The following is a 21,487-nucleotide window of genomic DNA, read 5'->3' as shown; positions in this document are numbered from 1 at the left end:
CACTAATAAATCCTTAACAGCTCATTCATGAATATGATTTTTGCCATGAGTTCGGTTGGATTCTTTCCCACGGGCTATAGAGGTGAAGATTACAACTCCCATGATTCTGCAAAATCAAGGCGTCATCAATCTATATCATTGTTTTCTCAGTGATCTCTTGTGGTGAAAATTACTTATTGTGCCTTTAGTAAAAGGGTGGTGGTGGTTGTTAACCACCAATTAATAATCACTTCTTTAGAGTTTATTATTCTTTTGTGATGCCTGTTATAAACTGCCGTATATTTGGGTCCATTGTAGATGAGCTGGACAGAGAGAGGAGCAGTGAGAGGAAACAGTTTACATGGTGAACATGATGATGTAACAATGGCGGACAACACCCTCTACTGCAGCAGAGAAACTGGTAAGAAAGTGTTCAGTATGTACAAAAACACAGTTGTTTTGGAATTATTTTGTTTGCTAATTTTATGAACGCACACAAAAAAGGTGACTGACGGATGAGCTGGTAAAGTACCTTAAAAAAGGTCACAGAGCGAACTCATCTGCCAGTTTCTATTGAAAAGAAATGCAGAAAATCAAACTCACAACAAGTTTGGCTTGTTCTCAGGTCTGACACCTCTAGTGAATTTTGCTGCGAATATTGTGAACCGATAGCTAACGTCTTCATTCCTCTGTTACGTAGTGGAAAGTTGTGGGTCATCTTTGTTCACAAGTGGTGGAAAAAAATATCACACAAGTGTCTCACCACCTATCTTTGCACAATATCATGCTGTTCTCACAGATGATTCCATACTCTATTTGACTTCCTTTACATTCATTTTTATTTTTATGTCTTCATTGATGATGAGTAAGTGCTGTTTTATGGTTAGTTTAGTGTCATTTAGAACATTAGTTTAGCTATTTTGCTCTTTTATTAAGACCATAGTATCAAAAATACAGAAAACAGTAATACTGTGAAATATTAAAAAAATTCAAATGAATATATATATATATATATTACAAAATGTAATGCCTGATCTGTGTGAATATATATATTAATGCGTATTGTTTTTTATACTGTACAAACCATATTTTCTATCCCCCTACACTGCCCCTGCCCCTAAACCTACCCATCACAGGAAACATTCTGCATTTTTACTTTCTAAAAAAAATCATCCTGTATGATTTATAAGCCTTTGGAAAAGTGGGGACATGGCCAATGTCCTCATATTACACCCTCTCCTTGTAATACGTGTCATATCTATGTCATTATACACATTTGTGTCCTCATATCACAAAAACATGGCCACACACACACGCATGCACGCACGCACACACACACCAATCAGGCATAAAATTATGGTGCCACTTTGCTGCCAAAAAAACCCTGACCTGTCCAAGCATGGACTCCACTAGACCCCTGAAGGCGTGCTGTAGTAACTGGCACCAAGATAGTTAGCAGCAGATGCTTTAAGTCCTGTAAGTTGCGAGCTGGGGCCTCCAAGGTTGGATTTGTTTGTTCAACACATCCCACAGATGCTAGATTGGATTGCGATCTGGGAATTTGGAGGACAAGTCAACACCTTGAACTCGTTGCTGTGCTCCTCAAACCATTCCTGGACCATTTTTGCTTTGTTGCTTTTTACACCCTTTCATGGAAACGGTATTACCTACCCCCAGGAAATACAGTTTCCATGAAAGGGTGTACATTGTCTCAACAATGCCTAGAAAGGCGGTACGTGTCTAAGTAACATCCACATGGATGGCAGCACCCAGGTTTCCCAGCAGAACATTGCCCAAAGCATCACACTGCTTCTGCCAGCTTGCCTTCTTCCCACAGTGCATCCTGGTGCCATGTGTTCTCTGGCCATCCACGTGGTGTAAAAGAAAATGTGTTTCATCCGATTGGGCCACCTTCTTCCATTGCTCCGTGATCCAGTTCTGATGCTCACGTACTGTTGGCACTTTCGGCGGTGGACAGGGGTCAACATGGGTACCCTGATTGGTCTGCAGCTATGCAGCTCCATACGCAACAACTGCAATGTTTGTAATCATTCTTATTTCAATCATGCTTATCTGTAGCTCAAGAAACATTGCTTATTTTTATCAATGTTGAGAATGGTAGCTAGTAGCTACTTATTTTAGTTTTAGTTTTATTATTATAAAATGCCCCAGCTTAAAGGGATAGTTCACTCAAAAATGAAAATGTGATGTTTAACAACTCTATAAGAGTAAAAACAAAATGTGCTTAGAAAACATGCACAAAAACCCTGCTGCTCCTGACGACACATTGATATCTTAATACACGAACCGATCGGTTTCTGTGAGAAACCGAACAGTATTTTTTTTTTTTAACCTAATTTCCAGACGAATCTCATCTAGTGTTCCCATCCGCCATTACTTCTGTCTAGTAAAGTCAAACTGACGCGATCATAGATATATTTATATAGATTCCTTATTAATGCCTGTGCGGATGCAGAATGAGGCATCTACATAATATTTCACGCCAGTTTGACCCTACCAGAAATGGCGGATGGGAATACTAGATGAGATTCGACTGGATATGAGGTAAAAAAAATAACATAAATACTGTTCAGTTTCTCACAGAAACCGATCGGTTCAATGTGTCAATCAATGTGTCGTCACAAGCAGCAGGGTTTTTGTGCATTAAAGCATTACGGTAGCCTAGAAATCTAGACGCACCCTAGCGGCAGCAAATTTAATTTGCCCGCAAGTGTGGTCTAGCAACTCTCAATTCCTATCTGAGCTGTATTCCTCAGAATCTGGACTGCCCAATCACATCGTGTATAGAGTCGGCGGGCGGGACCATAATGACAACGGCCGAGTTGCGTTTGCGTGCTTCTAGTAACACAGAAACTGGCGAACGGCGGCAGTCTTTCGAATCAGCTCTGCCCGCGCCTCCGGAAGACTTGGAGTTAAGCTTTCCTCTGAGAAAAGAACAAAGAACGGCACTGAAGTCATTCTTAAGAAGGGAAGATGTGTTCGGAGTTTAGCCGACCGGATACGGCGAATGTTTAATCAGTCAGCGAGCTCCCCTTCACCGTCGTTGCTCTGGTTGGTTGTAGCGCTATCCTATCGCGTGCAGAGGGAGTTTGAAAGACAACCGTTTATCCGCCTCTCGGATTGAGCCCTGTCTATGGTGAGTTTCCAGACCAAACATCTTGATGTGGCTCTGGCTTGTCAGGCTAGCATTACGGCTTTCTAAGCAAGTCTAAGCAAGTTTTTTATTTATTTTAATTTTTACTCTCATAGAGTTGTTACCCATTCACATGCATTATGACTGATAGACTGCAATGGTTGGAATTTAAAAAAAATCTTAATTTACGTTCTACTGAAGAAACAAAGAGAGCTACATTTTGGATGCACTGGGGGTAAGCAGATAAACATCACATTTTCATTTTTGGGTGAACTATCCCTTTAAGTATTTTTTGCATGAAAGTGATTTGAATTAATTGAAATGTTTGCATTTTCTTTCATCTTGCTTCTTGTTTCTTCTTTTATCTGTTTAATTGTATTAAACAAATTGTATAAGAGGCCTTCAGACAAATGCATAAACATACAATAACCAAAAACACATGCCAAAAAAGACAGATACAAGTCGTCAGTGGACATATTTCACAGCTCTCAGCGAGATGACAGTAGAGAAGAGAAGTAGAAGTACAAAAACATGCATCACTGATGCAGCACAGGTGCCAGACAATCTGACCCAGCCAGTCGAACGTCATTGTGCATTTGAACACAACCCTGTTTAATCATGGGTGATTATGTTCCTATATGTGGCTGCATTCAGAAATAGCATTTAAATAATCTCATCACACTAATTTACCTTTTTTTTTTGTCCTCAAAAAATAAAAAAAATAAAAAAATAAACCGGCCCATATGTCTGTCTGAGCTTCAGCGTTCTGTTGCTTTTTCCTCTTTGGAATGTGACAGTCTTGGGGGAATTGTAGATTCAGATGGGTTATTAAATCCATCTGTTTCATTTTAAATATCAGAAGAACTTATTCTGTCAACAGACAGCAGGCTAACAGAGTGCACAACGAATTAGATGATCAGAAGGGAACTGTAAAACTACAGCTTTATACTACATACAAATATATTTTATATATATATATATATATATATATATATATATATATATATATATATATATATATATATATATGAGGACTCAAATGTGTATAATGACATGGGTATGACATAGGAATTACAAGGAGAGGGTGAAATATGACTATAAATATATAGTCAGGATTTACCATTTTTGCAACAAACACAATTTATATATAAATGCATCAATTAAATTAAAACGTGGTGAAATTAGTGAGACTAAAATACTGTAAACCACATCAAATAGTAACAGATCTCATAGTATCTGAAACCACATGCCAGATTGAAAGCAATTGGAACTCAGAAAAGAACGTGGTTCATACCACAACTACGCCAATTCAACACATTGACACATTATAGTACATTATTTGTTAATACTAGATGCTAGGAAAGTAATACACAATGACGCATTTAATTCATATATTTAGATTGAATATATAGATATATAGATTGAAACTTTTAATCAGATTTATTAGTTACAGTACTGATGCAGCAATCATTAATTAAGAGTTTAGTTCTTCTAAACTTTATTATTTGTGCATTAGTTACACGTGAATTTATGCATATTAGTGCACCAATATGAAGTTTAACCAAATTTTAGTTTTTGGAAAAGCTTTGCTCATTAAGGTTGCATTTATTTGATTAAAATATTATTACAATTTAAAATAACTGTAATATTTCATATTATGACCACTGATAGGTGAAGTGAATAATATATCAGTTAGCTGGTGGGATATATTAGGCAACAAGTGAACATTTTGTCCTCAAAGTTGAGTTGTTAGAAGTTGCTAGAAGCAGGAAAAATGGGCAAACTTAAGGATTTGAGTGAGTTTGACAAGGGACAAATTGTGACGATTGGGTCAGAGCGATAACAAAATTATGACTTCGATACCATACCAGACTAAAATACCTCGATACTGATACTAAATGATACTATATGATACTATATAAACATACTATTTATAATATGATTAATATGACAACAGAACTTATTATTCATTGTTTTATTTATTTTTTACAAATAATTCACATGGCCAGCATGTTTCTTAAAGGGTTACTTCAGCGATTAACATATGGCTTTGTATCAGTAGAAACCCTGGAGTATATTCAAATGATCATGCTCCCCCCTCTTATATCCCCCTGAGACTAGAGATTTATGCATTTTATTTCTGGAAAAATTCCTCTCGTGACGCAAATTGACGATATTTGCTTCACGAGAGGAATGTTTGCCCAGAGCCTAAAGACTACAGCCAGCAGAGGGAGCTATTTCCGCATGTTTTCAACTCGTGCATGGGGAATGGAGATCACACTTACAGCACAGCTCAGCAACAGGCATTAATTTAAACGGATGCTAAGCAATGTAAGTGTTTTAACTTCTCAAATTAATTTCTATGAAAGTTAAGCTTCCAAAGGCATGAACTGAAAACGCATTGTGAATGTATGCCGCGAATGTGGTCGCGATTACCTCAGCTCTCATCACGAGAGCTCATCAACTCTATTTATGACGTTAAATGTAATCTGACTCCTAATCTGAGTCAGCTGTGAGACTCACGCGGCAACTCGATCGTTATATTGAACACACACGTTCAGTATTTAATTGTACTTTCTGAACTCAGTCACAGTAATCCAGTAGGTGGCTTTGGGAATGGCCTCACAGGGCAGCGAAGCATTCTGGGAATTGTAGTCTTTCATCCCCATGAGACAAAAATACATTTTATGTCTTTTCTTAGTCTAGAAAGCACCAAATTTTAAAATAATTTCATATTTCTACTACATTAATGACCCAGCTTTTTGTAGTTTGAATATCAAATAGCCGCTGTCCCTTTAAGACCTGACGCACCCATGGATCCTAAACACCTGTTACTCATTCTTCCTGAACTGTTTGAGACTGTGAGTACGTTAATACTCTTCCAGATGTGCACTGATTATTTTTTTGGAGTGTATTTGACCAATAATAAGCTGGAAAAAGAAGCAAATGTTTGCAGTTGTATCATGTCAGTGGCGGCTTTATAATGGTAGGCTATGTGTGTGCGCTTCAGATGTGAGCACGAAATCTGTGGGGATTAGTAGAATTATATGCAATTATATGCAATCCCGCGCGAAATTCAGATCGATCACACACTAACACTAACACACGCTGACATAAGGAAAAATCCAGCAGAACGTGCGTTCGCCGTTAGACGAGAGGAGAGCGCAGCTGGTATCGATAACATGAGAATCATATCGTTTCATATATTCCAGTATCGATACATATCGAAATATTGATATTTTTTACAACACTAGTCAGAGGATCTCCAAAACTTCAGTTCTTGTGGTGTGTTCCCACTCTTCAGTGGTCAGTATCTTTTAAAAGTAGTCCAAGGAAGGAACAGTGATGAACCGGCGACAGGGTCATGGCTCATTGATGCACGTGTGGAGCGAAGGCTGGCCCGTTTCAGTAGGATAATACGCTCTGCCATGGTTTGAGGAGAACAGCCACAAGTTTGAGGTGTTGACTTGGCCTCCAAATTTCACAGATCTCAATCCAATCGAGCATCTGTGGGATGTGCTAAATAAACCGAGTCCGACCCATGGAAGCCCCACCTCGCAACTTATAGGACTTCAAGGATCTGCTGCACACCTTCATGGGTCTAGTGGACTCCATGCCTCGATGGGCCAGGGATGTTTTATTTTGGGATCAACACAATATTAGGAAGTTAATGTTATGCCTGATTGGTGTATGTATAAAGCTTGCATTTGCTTGAGTTGTTTGCAAGCAAATTGTTTCTTGGAGGAGCGCAATCATTTTTGCAAGGGAATGCAAAAGTTTTGCAAGACAAAGCAAGGTTTCTTTGTGAGTCTCATCTCATGTTCCTTTTAGGGGCTCTGTAAGAATAGTATTTCAGCCACGGAAAAAAATCTAATTAGAATAGGAAGGTGTTCCTCTGGCTGGTGGTAACCTCGGTAACCTCATGCTTGACTGGTAGCCACTGGCTAGTGACCTTCTAATAGCAAAGCATGCCACAAATCCTTCATCTCAGCGGATGAAATTCTGTTTATGCTGCTGTACAGTGAAAGCACTCTCAGACTTTAAGACCCCACTCTTTATGCTTGCATCAAATGTACCTTCATGATTTCATGAACACAGCACACACCTGGAGGGAGAAGGAGATAAAGTGTATGAGAATGTTATGCAAATGAGGTCATGCGGAACGCGAGGTGGAAATGGGGGGCTACAACCACAAAACAGTTGCCGTAAATTTGGTGCAATGCCAAGTGTAGAGCAACAGAGAGAGAATCTTGCATATGAATCTTACTACTTGTTGCTCAGAGACAACAGGATGTAAATGTGGAAATGCATCTCTTGTTACATTTTTACACAGTCTGTGTATTCTGCGGCTTTTTTGTTCTTTTGCAGGAAGTGTCATTTTTTTCATTTGCTGAGAGGTGTGGAGTGTTTGCTCTGACAGCTGCAAACAGAAGCTAGCATTGTCTTTGCAAAGGCACACTTCCTCCCAATGACTGTGGCTGGAGTAGCCACAATTTTCAAATGGAAAAAGATACCTCCAAACCACATCGCACTCTTTGTCATTCTCTTTGTCGCTCTCTTCCAATTTCTAGAATCTTTATCTACAGTCATTTGTAACGATGGCATAAAGTAATACTAAAAGCTGTATCTCAGGAGACCCGAGGTCAAATTCTTGCTGGAGTTCCCTCCCGTTGTTACCTCTTGACAATATTATCGCATCCAATAAAAGCCAAAAAAAGTACTTTAGACTTCTAAGGTAGTAATTTAAAGTTACTTAAAAATAGAGAAGGGTCCAGCTGTGGCTTGGGCGTTCCCATCATGAAACAAGAACGCCTATTGGGCAAAGGCATTCCTGGTAGCGTCTCATTGACCAATCGCGATGAGTTTCTCAAGGCACACAGGTGTGATGTAATTTCCCGTTCCATTTGTGTGATTATTTCCCCAAACCAATTCAGCGGAAATGCCCTGCAAGCGATTCTAAACATTTCATTGGCCATGTCAATAACAATAACGATTGCCTACACCCAACCCTGATCCCTAAACCTACCCATCACAACAAACATTCTGCATTTTTACATTTTCAAAAAAAAAAACTATTTAGTACGTTTATAAATCAATTTACATTGTGAGGACACGCACACGCACACGCACACGCACACGCACACGCACACGCACACGCACACGCACACGCACACGCACACGCACACGCACACGCACACATTTGTTTTTGTGAAATGTTGGGACATTCCATAGGCGTAATGGTTTTTATACCATACAAGCCGTATTTTCTATCCCCTTACACTGCCCCTGCCCCTAAACCTACCCATCACAGGAAACATTTGGCATTTTTACTTAAAAAAACACAAAAAAAAAACACTCCTTCTGTATAATTTATAAGCCTTCTGAAAAGTGGGGACATCACCAATGTCCTCATATTTCAGCCTCTCTTTGTAATACCTATGTCATACCCATGTCATTATACACATTTGAGTCCTCGTATTTCACAAACGCACACACACACACATGCACACACACACACACACACACACACACACACACACACACACACACACACACACACACACACACACACACACACACACACACACACACATGTTGGTCTATGTGGTTTACAGGGACTCTCCATAGGCGTAATGGTTTTTATATCGTACAAACCGTATTGTCTATCCCCCTACACTGCCCCTGCCCCTAAACCTACCCATCACAGGAAACATTCTGCATTTTTACTTTCTCAAAAAAACATCATTTAGTATGTTTTTAAGGCCATTTGATTTATGAGGACATTTGATATGCCCTCATAAACCACATTTATAGTATAATACCAGTGTAATACCCATGTAGTTATACAAATTTGTGTCCTCATAAACCACATAAAGAGGCTCACACACACACACACACACACACACACACACACACACACACACACACACACACACACACACACACACACACACACACACACACACACACACACACACACACACACACACACACACACATGTCGTGTTTTACATGTTTAATGGGGACTTTCCATAGGCGTAATGGATTTCATACTGTACAAACTGTACATCCTATCCCCCTACACTGCCCCTGTCCCTAAACCTACCCATCACAGGAAACATTCTGCATTTTTACTTTCTCAAAAAAACTCCTTCTGTGTGATTTATAAGATGTTTTCCTCATGGGGACCTAAAAATGTCCCCACAAGGACAAGGATTTCGGATATTGCCATCTTTGTGGGGACATTTTGTCCCCATAACGTAGGGATTACCAGGCCACACACACACACACACACACACACACACACACACACACACACACACACACTAGTTAGTTTCGGCGTATAGTTAGACATACACGCCGAACAGAATCACATGCAGGGATGATGGTTTGTTTCGGCGTAGACATTCACGCAAAATCACGCGCCGTAGACATACACGCGGATAGCTCAAAATGTGCACAGACAACACGCCACTTGGCTTTAGAAAGTGCCGTGTATGTCTACACAAAGTCATGATGTCATGTTGCAAGATGCTAGATCTTATTTTGAAGCTTCTGTTTGAGAAAAACTAACTAGCGAATGTTGAACATATTGATCCGATGTTGACAGCTAGCAGTTCATCAGAAGAGGCGAAGAAGAAGAAGTCTGCGAAAACGGTAATCCCCACCAGCACGATAACGCCCAAATTGTGGCCGCAGTTGGATGATATCGTAAAAACAGGGCACAAAAAATCTTGCAATGTGACAAATGTCCTGGGACATATACAGTGACACGAATAAATGTAACAAAACACTACAATCATGGAATTGGGTGTTTATTCAAGTGTTTTCTTATATCAAGATCGCTGGGTCTTATTCACTAATAATTGCATGGATTATATTTACGAACAAGGAGACTTCTCAAGAAAAAAGTCACCTATTACAACACGTGCATGAATTTGCTCTTAGCTTGCATCTAAGGGGTTGTTTACACATAATTTTCATCTAAAAATTGTAAACTTTTTATGAGTTTTGGCTGTTCATTTACACGAAAAAGGGCGTTTTGGGGGCCTGAAAATGCAAACGTTTGACAACGGGTTCTTGTTTTTGAAAAATGTTGCCATTATCCTCTCTACAAAAGCGCAAATTTGTGCAATCGATGATGTCATGCGCATGTATATTATGTGTTCAGTCTATAGGCGCATAATGTTTCATTACAAAGTGACATTGCCAACTACTGGCCTGGCAGCATTATACAGCATTTTTGTTTTGCAGAAAAATAAAGAAGGTACCAACCCTTGTTCCTGGGGTGGTACCTTTTAAGGGTACAAAATTGTATCTTAATATAAAAGAAAACATTTGTACTCTTCCAGTTTGTACCTTAAATGTCATTATTTTTGCCATAGGCAACCAAAATGTACCTTTTGTTTTTAAAACATGCTGGTACAATATTGTACCTTATATAACCCTAGATGTTTTACACTGTAAAACATTTCTGTAAAAATATGGTACAATGTACTGTAGAAATATGAAGGAATTTTCCGTATATGTTTTTTTTACAGGTGTTTTCCCTGTATTTTGAATTACACTTTGCATTAGTTTGTGTTTTAAAGGTCAACGGAAATTTCCGTAAAATTACTGGATAATGTACTGGCAGAAAATTACCAGTACATTTTCTGTTTTTATTTTTTACAGTGTAACTGTGTCAAATGTGTTCCTTCTAAAACTATTATTATGACACACATTCAACAACTGATTGCAAAATACATTTAATATCATTAAACCTCACACTGTTCCAAAATAAAGTATGTCAATACACATTTTCAAAATTATTAAAAAAATAAACTACACAAATCTGCTCACACTAACATTTATACCTTTCAATTATTATTGTTTTTTACTTTACACAACACTTTGACATTGGAATCAGATGTGTACCACTGTAATGTTTTGTAGGTGAGTGACTATGTCTTGTTCCTAAATACAAAATGCCATCGACCATATCAAGTGCCTGGTAGTCCAGTTCCTCTCCTGGCATCATGCAAAACCAATCCTTGTCATATAAAACAAGGATACGCAAATGCACAAAAAGCAAAAATAACCCATCGTGATTTTTTATTTTGTTATCGTCAGACTCTGTTACCAAGGATGAGTAACCGTGTTGACAGCCATGTATGATTTGTGAGAGAGAGAGGGAGAGATTGTGTTTCTCTGTGAATGACTGTTAATTCGGTTACATAATGTTACTCTACCTTGGTAACATAACTGACATTGACCAATCAAAGCAACAAGAAATCATGATTTTCAGCAATATAAGACACTTTACAGAAAATATTATATTGTTATGGCCTATTACATTTAGTGATACATGACCACGAGTAACAAATTGAAATAATTAAATATATAACATTTGAAACAACAAAAAAAGTAAAAAATAAATAATATAATGACAGTTGGTTAGTTAGACTCTTTTGAAGCGCCGACAATACATTTTGGTCCAAAAATAACAAAAATTATTCAGCATTGTCTTCTCTTCCGTGTTCCTCAAATAAAGAATCAAACGGTTATGAATCATGATTCGGATCCCGTGTCAAACTGGCAAACTGCTGAAATCACGTGACATTGGCGATATGAATCACGAATCAATCTGCTGATTCACAACTGTTTGATTCTTTATTTGAGGTTTGAAAACAAACGCGGAAGAGAAGACATTTCTGAATAAAATCATATTTTTTGTTATTTTTGGACTAAATGTATTGTCGACGCTTCAAAAGAGTCTAACTAACAAACTGATGTCACATATGGACTACTTTGATGATGTTTTCATTACCTTTTGGACGTGGTCATCAAGTGGGCATTCACTTACATTCAAAGGACAGAAAGCCCTCGGACTAAATCTAAAATATCTTAAACTGTTCCGAGGATGAACAGAGGTCTTACGTGTGTGGAACGACATTGGGGTGAGTCATTAATGAAAGAAATTTCATTTTTGGGCGAACTAACCTTTTAACTGAACTCAGCACTGAGTGGATTCCAAGTTCAACACCTGTGATTGGCCAACTGCGTTGTAGAAATCTACAAACATGTCTGTGATTGGCCAACTGCGTTGTAGAAATCTACAAACATGTCTGTGATTGGCTACATTACTCACCAAAGCGAAAACACGTTGGAAATGTAATCATTTGACGAGTGCAAAAATACAGATTTGCTAGCTCCCTTACGTTAATAATATTCTATTATTACGAGTTCTTACGGAGGATTACAGATCCTAGACAAGCAGTTATGGGCAGCGTTCCCCTCTTAAAGCAGAAGCAGCAGCAGGTTGGCAGTGGTTTGAGTGAGAAAATTGCTATTATCAAGTCCGTCTCTAGTCTGGAACAGCGATGTCCATTGTGTCCGTGGACAAGCCTCCCCTACCCCCCATCTGGCGCCGGGCTTGTTTTTGTGTTTTTTCGCTGAATTCACGTTGTAAACCAATCCCTTCTCTCAGTCTTTTTGCCACTCAGCGGGGCGTAACCGCAGTCGTTCCGGCTGACGGTGACGTCACGTGCATTCTCTCTATTCAGCAAGTATAGTTCATTTTGGCTGACATGACATAAGCAAAAGATAATGATATAAAACAGCAGAGAAAGAATGAGAAACTGCAATTTGTTGAAAGGAATGAGAAACTGCTACAATGATGTGCACAAATGACTAAATGTTGTGAATGTTGAACTAACTGTTGTGCAAGTAAATATTGATGTGAGAAATGCGCCAAGGCGACTGAGAAAAACGGTAACAAACTGAACCCTATTGTAAAGTGTTACCAATACTATTAAAGCAGACTTTGAGAAACATCTACATTTGCAGTAAATTTATGCAGAGCCTATTAATTAATAGCCCACACTCTTGGGATGACAGCATAAGCAGAAAATCTCCTTTTGACACTTCACCTCAGGAAATGAATGGAGTTTCATCACCCATGTCGGCTCCCGTGTAGAAAAACATCTGCCTGGCGAGCCCTCTAATAGACAATCCCTCTGGAGAACCAGCAGAATCGTGCTTGCCACAGAGTTCACCCTGTAGTTCGGCAGTAACGGATGGGGTGTTGACCTTTCTTACCCGAGAACATCTAATAAGGTGCTTGTTTCTCAGCAGCCATGTTCTAAATCTGTACACTTGTGCGGAAAAACCAATTATATTGCGAACGTCGCATCAAAACAAATCCGCTTTGAATTATTGTACATATGTGAGAATGTAACCTCTGATACATACCATCTGCTTGCAAAAAGAGTTGAAAACCATACAGCCTAATTTACAATAAAAAAAAAAGAAAAGAAAAAAAAGATATATGGCAATGAGACGCATAAGCCTTCAGGAGGCCACAGGTGTGCTGAATCCAGATTTTCATCTGAAAGCATATTTGTGTCTATTTTAACTCTTTCCCCACCAGCGTTTTTAAACAAAAGTTGTCAGTCACCGCCAGGGTTTTTGACCATTTTCACCAAAATTTAATAGCCCATAGAATATTTTGTTTTATGAATATCTGAGCATGCAATATATCAAAAGAAAGAGCTGGCCCTCTTCTTTTAAACAACCACAAAAAAGGTTTTATTCTAGCTTCTTGCATTCCTTTTTTATCAACACTTGAATATGGGTAAGTTTAGTTAAAAAAAAGCAGCATTTTGTAGCCTGACAAGCCAGACCCACATCAAGATGTTTGGTCTGGAAACTCACCATAGACAGGGCTCAATCCGAGGGGCGGGATAAACGGTTGTCTTTCAAACTCCCTCTACACGCGATAGGATAGCGCTACCACCAACCAGAGCAATGAAGGTGAAGCGGAGCTCGTTGATAGATTAAACTTTCGCCGTATCCGGTCGGCTAAACTCCAAACACATCTTCCCTTTTTAAGAATGACTTCAGTGCCGCTCTTTGTTCTTTTCTCAGAGAAAAGCTTAACTCCAAGTCTTCCAGAGTCGCGGTCAAAGCTGATTCGAAAGACCGCCGCCATTCGCCGGTTTCTGTGTTTACTAGAAGCACGCAAATGCAACTCAGCCGTCGTCATTATGGCCCCGCCCGCCGACTCTATACACGATGTGATTGGCCCGTCCAGATTGTGAGGAATACAGCTCAGAAGGGTATTGAGAGTTCCTAGACGACACTTGCGGGCAGATTAAATTTGCTGCCGCTAGGGTGCGTCTAGATTTCTAGGCTAAGCATTTTGAGCAAAAAGCTGAGAAAATCACGTTTTTGTGAAAGACTGAATCCAGATCAGATTCAGAGCTATGATCATACACAGATGGAGTAGATCGAGTCCATCAACACCTCTGATGCTTTACAATCCTGTAGCTCGTCATAGGTCCGCATTTCATTCACTAACATTAGGCAGTTCATATGCTGTTTAATGATGATGATCACGTTAGTTTTCATATGATTACATACGATCGCTTGTTTTACTCCGTCTTACTCGCATGTATTTTGATCAGGAGATTCAGTACTCATTCAGAAGATGCGTAATAGCACCCCCCTAGCGTCTAACAATGAAAACATAGAAAACTCAGTTTTTTGGCCTGAATCTGTTTTCTCATAAATAACGGAAAATCCTGTGTTTGGCGGGGAAAGAGTTAAAGGTGGGGTAAGTGCTATCTGGTAACCGTTGTTATATTTCAAATCACCAAAACAAACACGCCCCTACCCCCAAAAGGGTCTCGGCCCTATTGTGATAGCTCCGCCCCACACATACGTAACCCAGGCAACGACTGTGGCAGAATCTGTGTGTAACTAATCCAGGTCCAATATTCAATGAAAAAGTCACCCCTTCCATCACAAAAACACAAACCGTTCTCATGAACAACTCGATAGAACACGAGCCTCGACAGTCCAACTAACGACATATTATAATTATGACCAGATTAGAGTTATAGCGATCACTAAAACTCAAACCGTTCTCATGAGCAACTCGATAGAACACGAGCCGACAGTCCAACTAACGACATATTATAATTATGACAAGATTAGAGTTATAGCGATCACAAAACACAAACCGTTCTCATGAACAACACGATAGAACACGAGCCGACAGTCCAACTAACGAACATATTACAATTATGACCAGATTAGAGTTATAGCGATCACAAAACACAAACCGTTCTCATGAACAACTCGATAGAACACGAGCTGACAGTCCAACTAACGGACATATTACAATTATGACAAGATTAGAGTTATAGCGATTACAAAACACAAACCGTTCTCATGAACAACACGATAGAACACAAGCTCAATAGTCCAGCTAGCAACTTATTACAATTATGACTGGATGGGTTATATAGATGAAAAGAGGAAACAAACATATATTAGGAGTATAGTATCTTACCTGTCGGACACATTTTGTGAGCTGACGCTTGAAATCTTGAAACACTGAGTGGATTTAGATGCTCCATATGGTGTGGAAATGAACGGGTCTTCATCATCGCTGAAGTGAGCTACAATACGATCGCAAATGGACAAACAAGTGAACATGACACATGAGCATATTCAAGCAAAAGCCAGCATATATGAGTTCTTTTGGCTAACGTCCGTCCTGTGTGACTCGTGTGTTTTGAATAATGATGCGCACTGAGTTCTCTCTTCTCACCATAGACACGCCCCTTACCTGCTGATTGGCTACAAGTTTGTTAGTCCACTCGGCCTGAGTCCTTTTTCTAAAACGGTTTTGAAGGTTTTTTTTTTTTTTTTTTTTTGGTAACACTTTGCAATATGGGTACACTAATATGCATTAATTCATGCTTAATTAATGCACAGATAATCATGAGTTAATGTATTACTAATGGTGAACTAACCCATTAATTAATGATTACTGCATCAGCAACTAATGAAGATTCTAGATGATTAATAGATTAAGTAATCATTAAATAGTTATTAGTTAAATATGTCATACTGTATTAATTCCTTAATAACATTATATTAACTAATAATTTAAATTAACATGCTAATTACCACAACGGGTCAAAGCCATGCATTTTAACTTCCAGTTGTCTGCTTTAATGAATCATTAGCGATCGATTTATAAAGATATCATTATGTTATGACTTTACTTGTTGGGGCACGTGACTGTTAACTAATTGATTAGGTAATATGTAATTGTGGTTATGGGTTTCGAATTAATTTTGAATTAGATAATAGTCATGTGCCTCAACAAGTAATACATCAACATGAGTTATACATTAACTCATGATTATCTGTGCATTAATTAAGCATGAATTAATGCATATTAGTGCCCCCTGTATTGTGTGTGCTGCTGCGTGTCCCTGTGTGTGTAATAAGCAAAGTGTATGTGAGTTATGGAAACGTGGTGCTGGAAGTGAAAATGCTAACTGCGTCAGGCTGAAACTAGCAAAAAACACTTGCGTCGCACCTTGCGCTTCATTGCGCCAGGTGTATGATAGGGCCCTTTAAGTGTAAAGCGGCCGATACTGTATATATTGTGTTCTTTTGCCACATTGTTAATATGAAGCTTCTCTTCTCTGTTGTCTTCAGCAATGAAAGATTTTAAGGTGACTGTGAGGCGCACGGAGGCTTCTGAGAGATGTAGCCTGAAAGGAATTGTGCTGCTACGGACGGATTCTGATAGCCTTCTTCTGAAAGAACCAAAGACAGGAGAGGTTCTCTACTCCTGGCCCTACCGTTTCCTCCGGAGGTTCGGACGAGACAAGGTATAGTTTGACCTGGAGTTAGTCATTTAATGTCAGTCCTAATGGCCCTGTATAGTGATGATACTGTAAAAAGACACTGCCCTTTGGATGAGATGAGAAGTGATATCCAGACAGCCATGCAAAAATAAATCAATCCTAGGGTGTTTTCTCGCAATTATTTTGTTATGACTTTGAAATGATAAATTACAACACAAACTATGAAAAAAATAGAAAATAGGAAAATAGAAAATCCTGCTGAAAACTATGGAAGCCCATTTCTGCCTCTAAATAAAAAAAAATAAAAAGAGTAATTGCGACTTTTTTATCCCAGGATTCTGACTTTTTTTCTCACAATTGCAAGTTATAAAGTCAGAATTCTGTGATAAGAAGTCAGAATTCTTAGATATAAATTCACAATTGCATGATATAAAGTCAGAATTCTTATTTTATATCACGCAATTGCGAGTTTATATCTCAGAATTCTAACTTTATAACTCGCAATTGTCAGAAAAAAAGTCAGAATTCTGAGATTAAAAGTCTCAATTACTAAAATGTTTTACATTTTTGAAAGGTCGCTTATGGCTACATTTATTTGGTGAAAATACAGCAAAAACAGTTATATTTTAAAATATTTATCCTTAAAGGGATACTTCACCGCTTTTTCATATTAAACTATGTTATTCCCTTAACTAAAACGAGTTGATACATACCTCTCTCGTCTGAGTGCGTGCACTTAATCTCTCTGACGGGCGGTGATGATCTGATAGCATTTATCTTAGCCCACTAAGCCCAGTTCATTCACTATGGTACCAAACAGAGATCAAGTTAGAAGCGACCAAACACCTCCACGTTTTCATTATTTAAATACAGTTACACGAATAGTTGCACGATCAAGTATGATGACATAAAATAAAACGTGGCGCGTTTCACATCTCCCCCTCCCCCCATTGACAGAAATGAGAGGGGGAGGGGGAGATGTGAGGGAGGATGTTTCAGCCGGGACTTTTTACTGCGCCGAGTCGAAGTACTCTCAGAAGTGCTATTCCGCCATACATTATAGTTCTCCTTTTTAATCCGATTAGAAACGCGCCACGTTTTATTTTATGTCATCATACTTAATCGTGCAACTATTCGTGTAACTGTATTTAAATAATGAAAACGTGGAGGTGTTTGGTCGCTTCTAACTTGATCTCTGTTTGGTACCATAGTGAATGAACTGGGCTTAGTGGGCTAAGATAAATGCTATCAGATCATCACCGCCCGTCAGAGAGATTAAGTGCACGCACTCAGACGAGAGAGGTATGTATCAACTCGTTTTAGTTAAGGGAATAACATAGTTTAATACGAAAAAGCGGTGAAGTATCCCTTTAAGGATAAATATTTTAAAATATAACTGTTTTTGCTGTATTTTCACCAAATAAATGTAGCCATAAGAGACCTTTCAAAAATGTAAAACATTTTAAAACATCATGCATTGTTTTTGAGAATTAAATTGAAGTTAAATTCAAAAATAAAATAAAAAATACATTGAACAAAAAGTGGAGTATATTTTTATTACTACAAATTTGACTTCTAATTACACCTATAATTTCTCAATAAACAGGCAACATTCTCCTTTGAGGCTGGACGGAGGTGTGACTCTGGGGAAGGCAACTTTGAGTTCGACACAAAACAAGGCAACGCCATTTTCCAGTCTGTAGAGGCCGCCATCAATCTACACAGAGTCCATTTACCTGTGAAGCAGATATCAAGTGTGGAGCGAGATACCCTGCCCTCTTCACCTCGAATGAGAGCTGAGGATGTGTCTTTCTACAGTATGGTGTCTGAAGGAGCGATCAGAGACGGTCCCAAACAACCCCAGAACCCTCAGCTTTCCAGACTTGAAGCCCCTACAGAGAAGCTGCTGACGGGAGTCAAGAGTCTGAACCTGGACACCAGGCCTCCGCCGCGTAAGAACCAAGTCAAGAACTTCCGCAGCTGTCCCTTGGCCAACACAGAAGATGAGATGTATTCCCGGGCCATGGCGCCGGCGCTGGATTCAGATCGGGGAAGTCCAGGGGAGAAGAGAGAACCAAGAGATAGACGTTCCACATGCTCCAACCCCGAAGACTCAGACTACTCGCTGCCCTTTGACACCATTGCCAAGAATCTTATGGTAGACATTTTGTCCGCATCACACCCTCCACCAACTTTAGTAGAACCCAGTTGTGAAAATGACAAGAAAGGCAACATAGAGAACACAGAGCCTCTTTATGACAGTATCGATGAAACTGCTATCAGAACCCGTTTCTCAAACAGGAAAACGTACAAAGTGGAGCACATCTATGATGAACCGGAAGGTTGCGGTGTGGCCCCAAGTGGGCCTCCATCTCTCTATGATGAACCGGAGGAGGTCAAAGGTCATGCGTGGAAGATGTTGGGCACAGTGATGGATCCAAGCGGTCATGAGTACCCGTACAACGCTTCTGTCGACGACTACGCGGTTCCTAAACCTCCCAGGAGAGCCTTGCTGTCAAAGCAAAAGGACAGTGAGGAAGAAGACAGTTCACCATATGATAACATTATGGTGAAAAGTAACGCAAAAAATAACTAAGAACTGCTTCAGAATCTTGTATATGAGAACTATGTTTGGTGATGCTCTGGTGACATCTCCACTACAGAGGACAATGAAGTGTGTGTGTGTGTGTGTGTGTGTGTGTGTGAATGAATGAGTGAATGAATGAAATATTTAATCAATTAATATGCAGAATGGATAGTGGTTATCAGAGTGCTTTACTTGCTGTGATCTATGGAAGCTTGTTTCCACAGAAAAAAAAGTGAATCTCAGAATTTGGACTTTATAATTCACATTTGAAAAAAAGTCAAAATTGCATGATATAAACTCTGAATTTTAAGTATTTATTAACCTTTTTTCTAAGAATTGTGAGATATAAACTCGCAATTGCGATTTGTGAGCCGAGTTTATATCTCGCGACTCAAAAGTTTATATAAGTTTTCAATTCTGAGAAAAAATAGTCCAATTCGCAAGATATAGGGCTGGCCAATAGGATGCTACTACGGTATAAAATGTCTATCGTTAGAGATTTGGTTTTATTGTGTATTTTGCGGTAGGTAAATATACACATATATCACAGTAATATTGACACTTGGGGATGAAGTGCATTCATGAGAATATAAAGAGCGGGACCACTGCCAAAGTGCATGCACAGAAAGCTGCTTCAGTTCAGTTCTCTTTCACATCTTATTGCACTTGAACGATCGTATCCATAGTGTGGAGTATTCATGTAAACGCATTCGATTAAGTCTAAAGTGAAAGTAAATGTGAATCAGTATGATGGAGCCGTGCTTTTGGTCTTAAAGTGACAGCAGCCTAATAAACCTAAACCTGCTGTTCTGTGTTATTTATGTGAATCAAACAAAAGAGAAAACAATGTTCTGCTCTTGACTGAATAAATGTTTATTTGCTTTATAGAATATTTAGATTTAATTCATTCAGTGAAGACTATGCAATATTTTATTTTTACATTTGATTATTAAATTTCTGTTTTAATTCTTACTACATTATATAAACATATTGTACCTAATAAACTTCATTTATTTATTTTTTTGTTTTTTGTTATATTTAAAAAAATATATATATTGATATATATGTATATATATTATAATATGATAATTTTTTGTATTTGTAATATTGTTTGTAATTTGGTTTTAATAATAGAAATGAGATTTCATATATAGTGAAATAATTTGGTCATATTCCCCCACCCATAGCCAGGTATAAACTGGCAATTTTGACTATTTAGAGGAAAAAAGTAGCATCACTTTTCACCCGCTCTACTTTAGAGCAAAAACCTGTATCTTATGCAAGCCAACCAAATCAGTTAAATAAATAAATAACTAAATGTGCTAAAATGGAGCTGTCTTGTGATTGTTTAAATTGTCACTCTTTTAACCACAGACTGGCTCCTTTTTATGTAAATTAGGCTCATTATAGCACCTTATTCACAAAACACATTTTTTTTTATTTTATATTTTTTTTTATTGTGAGAATGCGATTAATGATGCACAATATTGGAAATAATTGTAATGTGCAAAATAACCAGACGTCTATTCAGATGAGCCCACTTTTGGATTTTTAAAGAACACCTGTAACTAGAAGCAACATGTGTTAAAATAGCATTGCACATTTCTTCTTCTTCTTCTTCTTCTTCTTCTTCTTCTTCTTCTTCTTCTTCTTCTTCTTCTTCTTCTTCTTCTTCTTCTTCTTCTTCTTCTTCTTCTTCTTCTTCTTCTTTTTAAGTGCAAACTCACCTCTTTTTATATAAATTAGGTTTATTAAAGAATATAAATTAGGTTTATTATAGACTGCACCTCATCCGGAGCAATTGACCATACATTGATCAACATCGGGTGAACATTTATTTGTAATATATATGCCCCCTTATGCCTTCAGAACTGCCTTAATTCTATTGTGGCATTGATTCAACAAGGTGCTGAAAACTTTCTTTAGAAATGTTGGCCCATATTGATAGGATAGCATCTTGCAGTTGATGGAGATTTGTGGGATGCACATCCAGGGCACGAAGCTCCTGTTCCACCACATCCCAAAGATGCTCTATTGGGTTGAGATCTGGTGACTGTGGGGGCCATTTTAGTACAGTGAACTCATTGTCATGTTCAAGAAACCAATTTGAAATGA

The 21,487-nt window shown here is 38.5% G+C and overlaps 1 protein-coding gene across 1 annotated transcript in view; it reads left to right on the top strand.

Moving 5' to 3' along the window:
- Positions 1-20,389, top strand: part of dok2 (docking protein 2) — a 32,364-nt gene extending 11,975 nt beyond the window's left edge. The window contains 3 exon segments of the mRNA XM_067412578.1: positions 298-400; positions 16,634-16,809; positions 18,392-20,389. Of these exon segments, the coding sequence (XP_067268679.1) occupies positions 298-400; positions 16,634-16,809; positions 18,392-19,381 (1,269 nt within the window). The 3' untranslated portion in view covers positions 19,382-20,389.
- The last annotated feature ends 1,098 nt before the right edge of the window (positions 20,390-21,487 follow it).

Source organism: Pseudorasbora parva, chromosome 13 (genome assembly GCF_024679245.1).
Source record: "Pseudorasbora parva isolate DD20220531a chromosome 13, ASM2467924v1, whole genome shotgun sequence".
NCBI lineage: Eukaryota > Metazoa > Chordata > Actinopteri > Cypriniformes > Gobionidae > Pseudorasbora > Pseudorasbora parva.
This window is presented reverse-complemented; position numbering and strand designations above follow the sequence as displayed.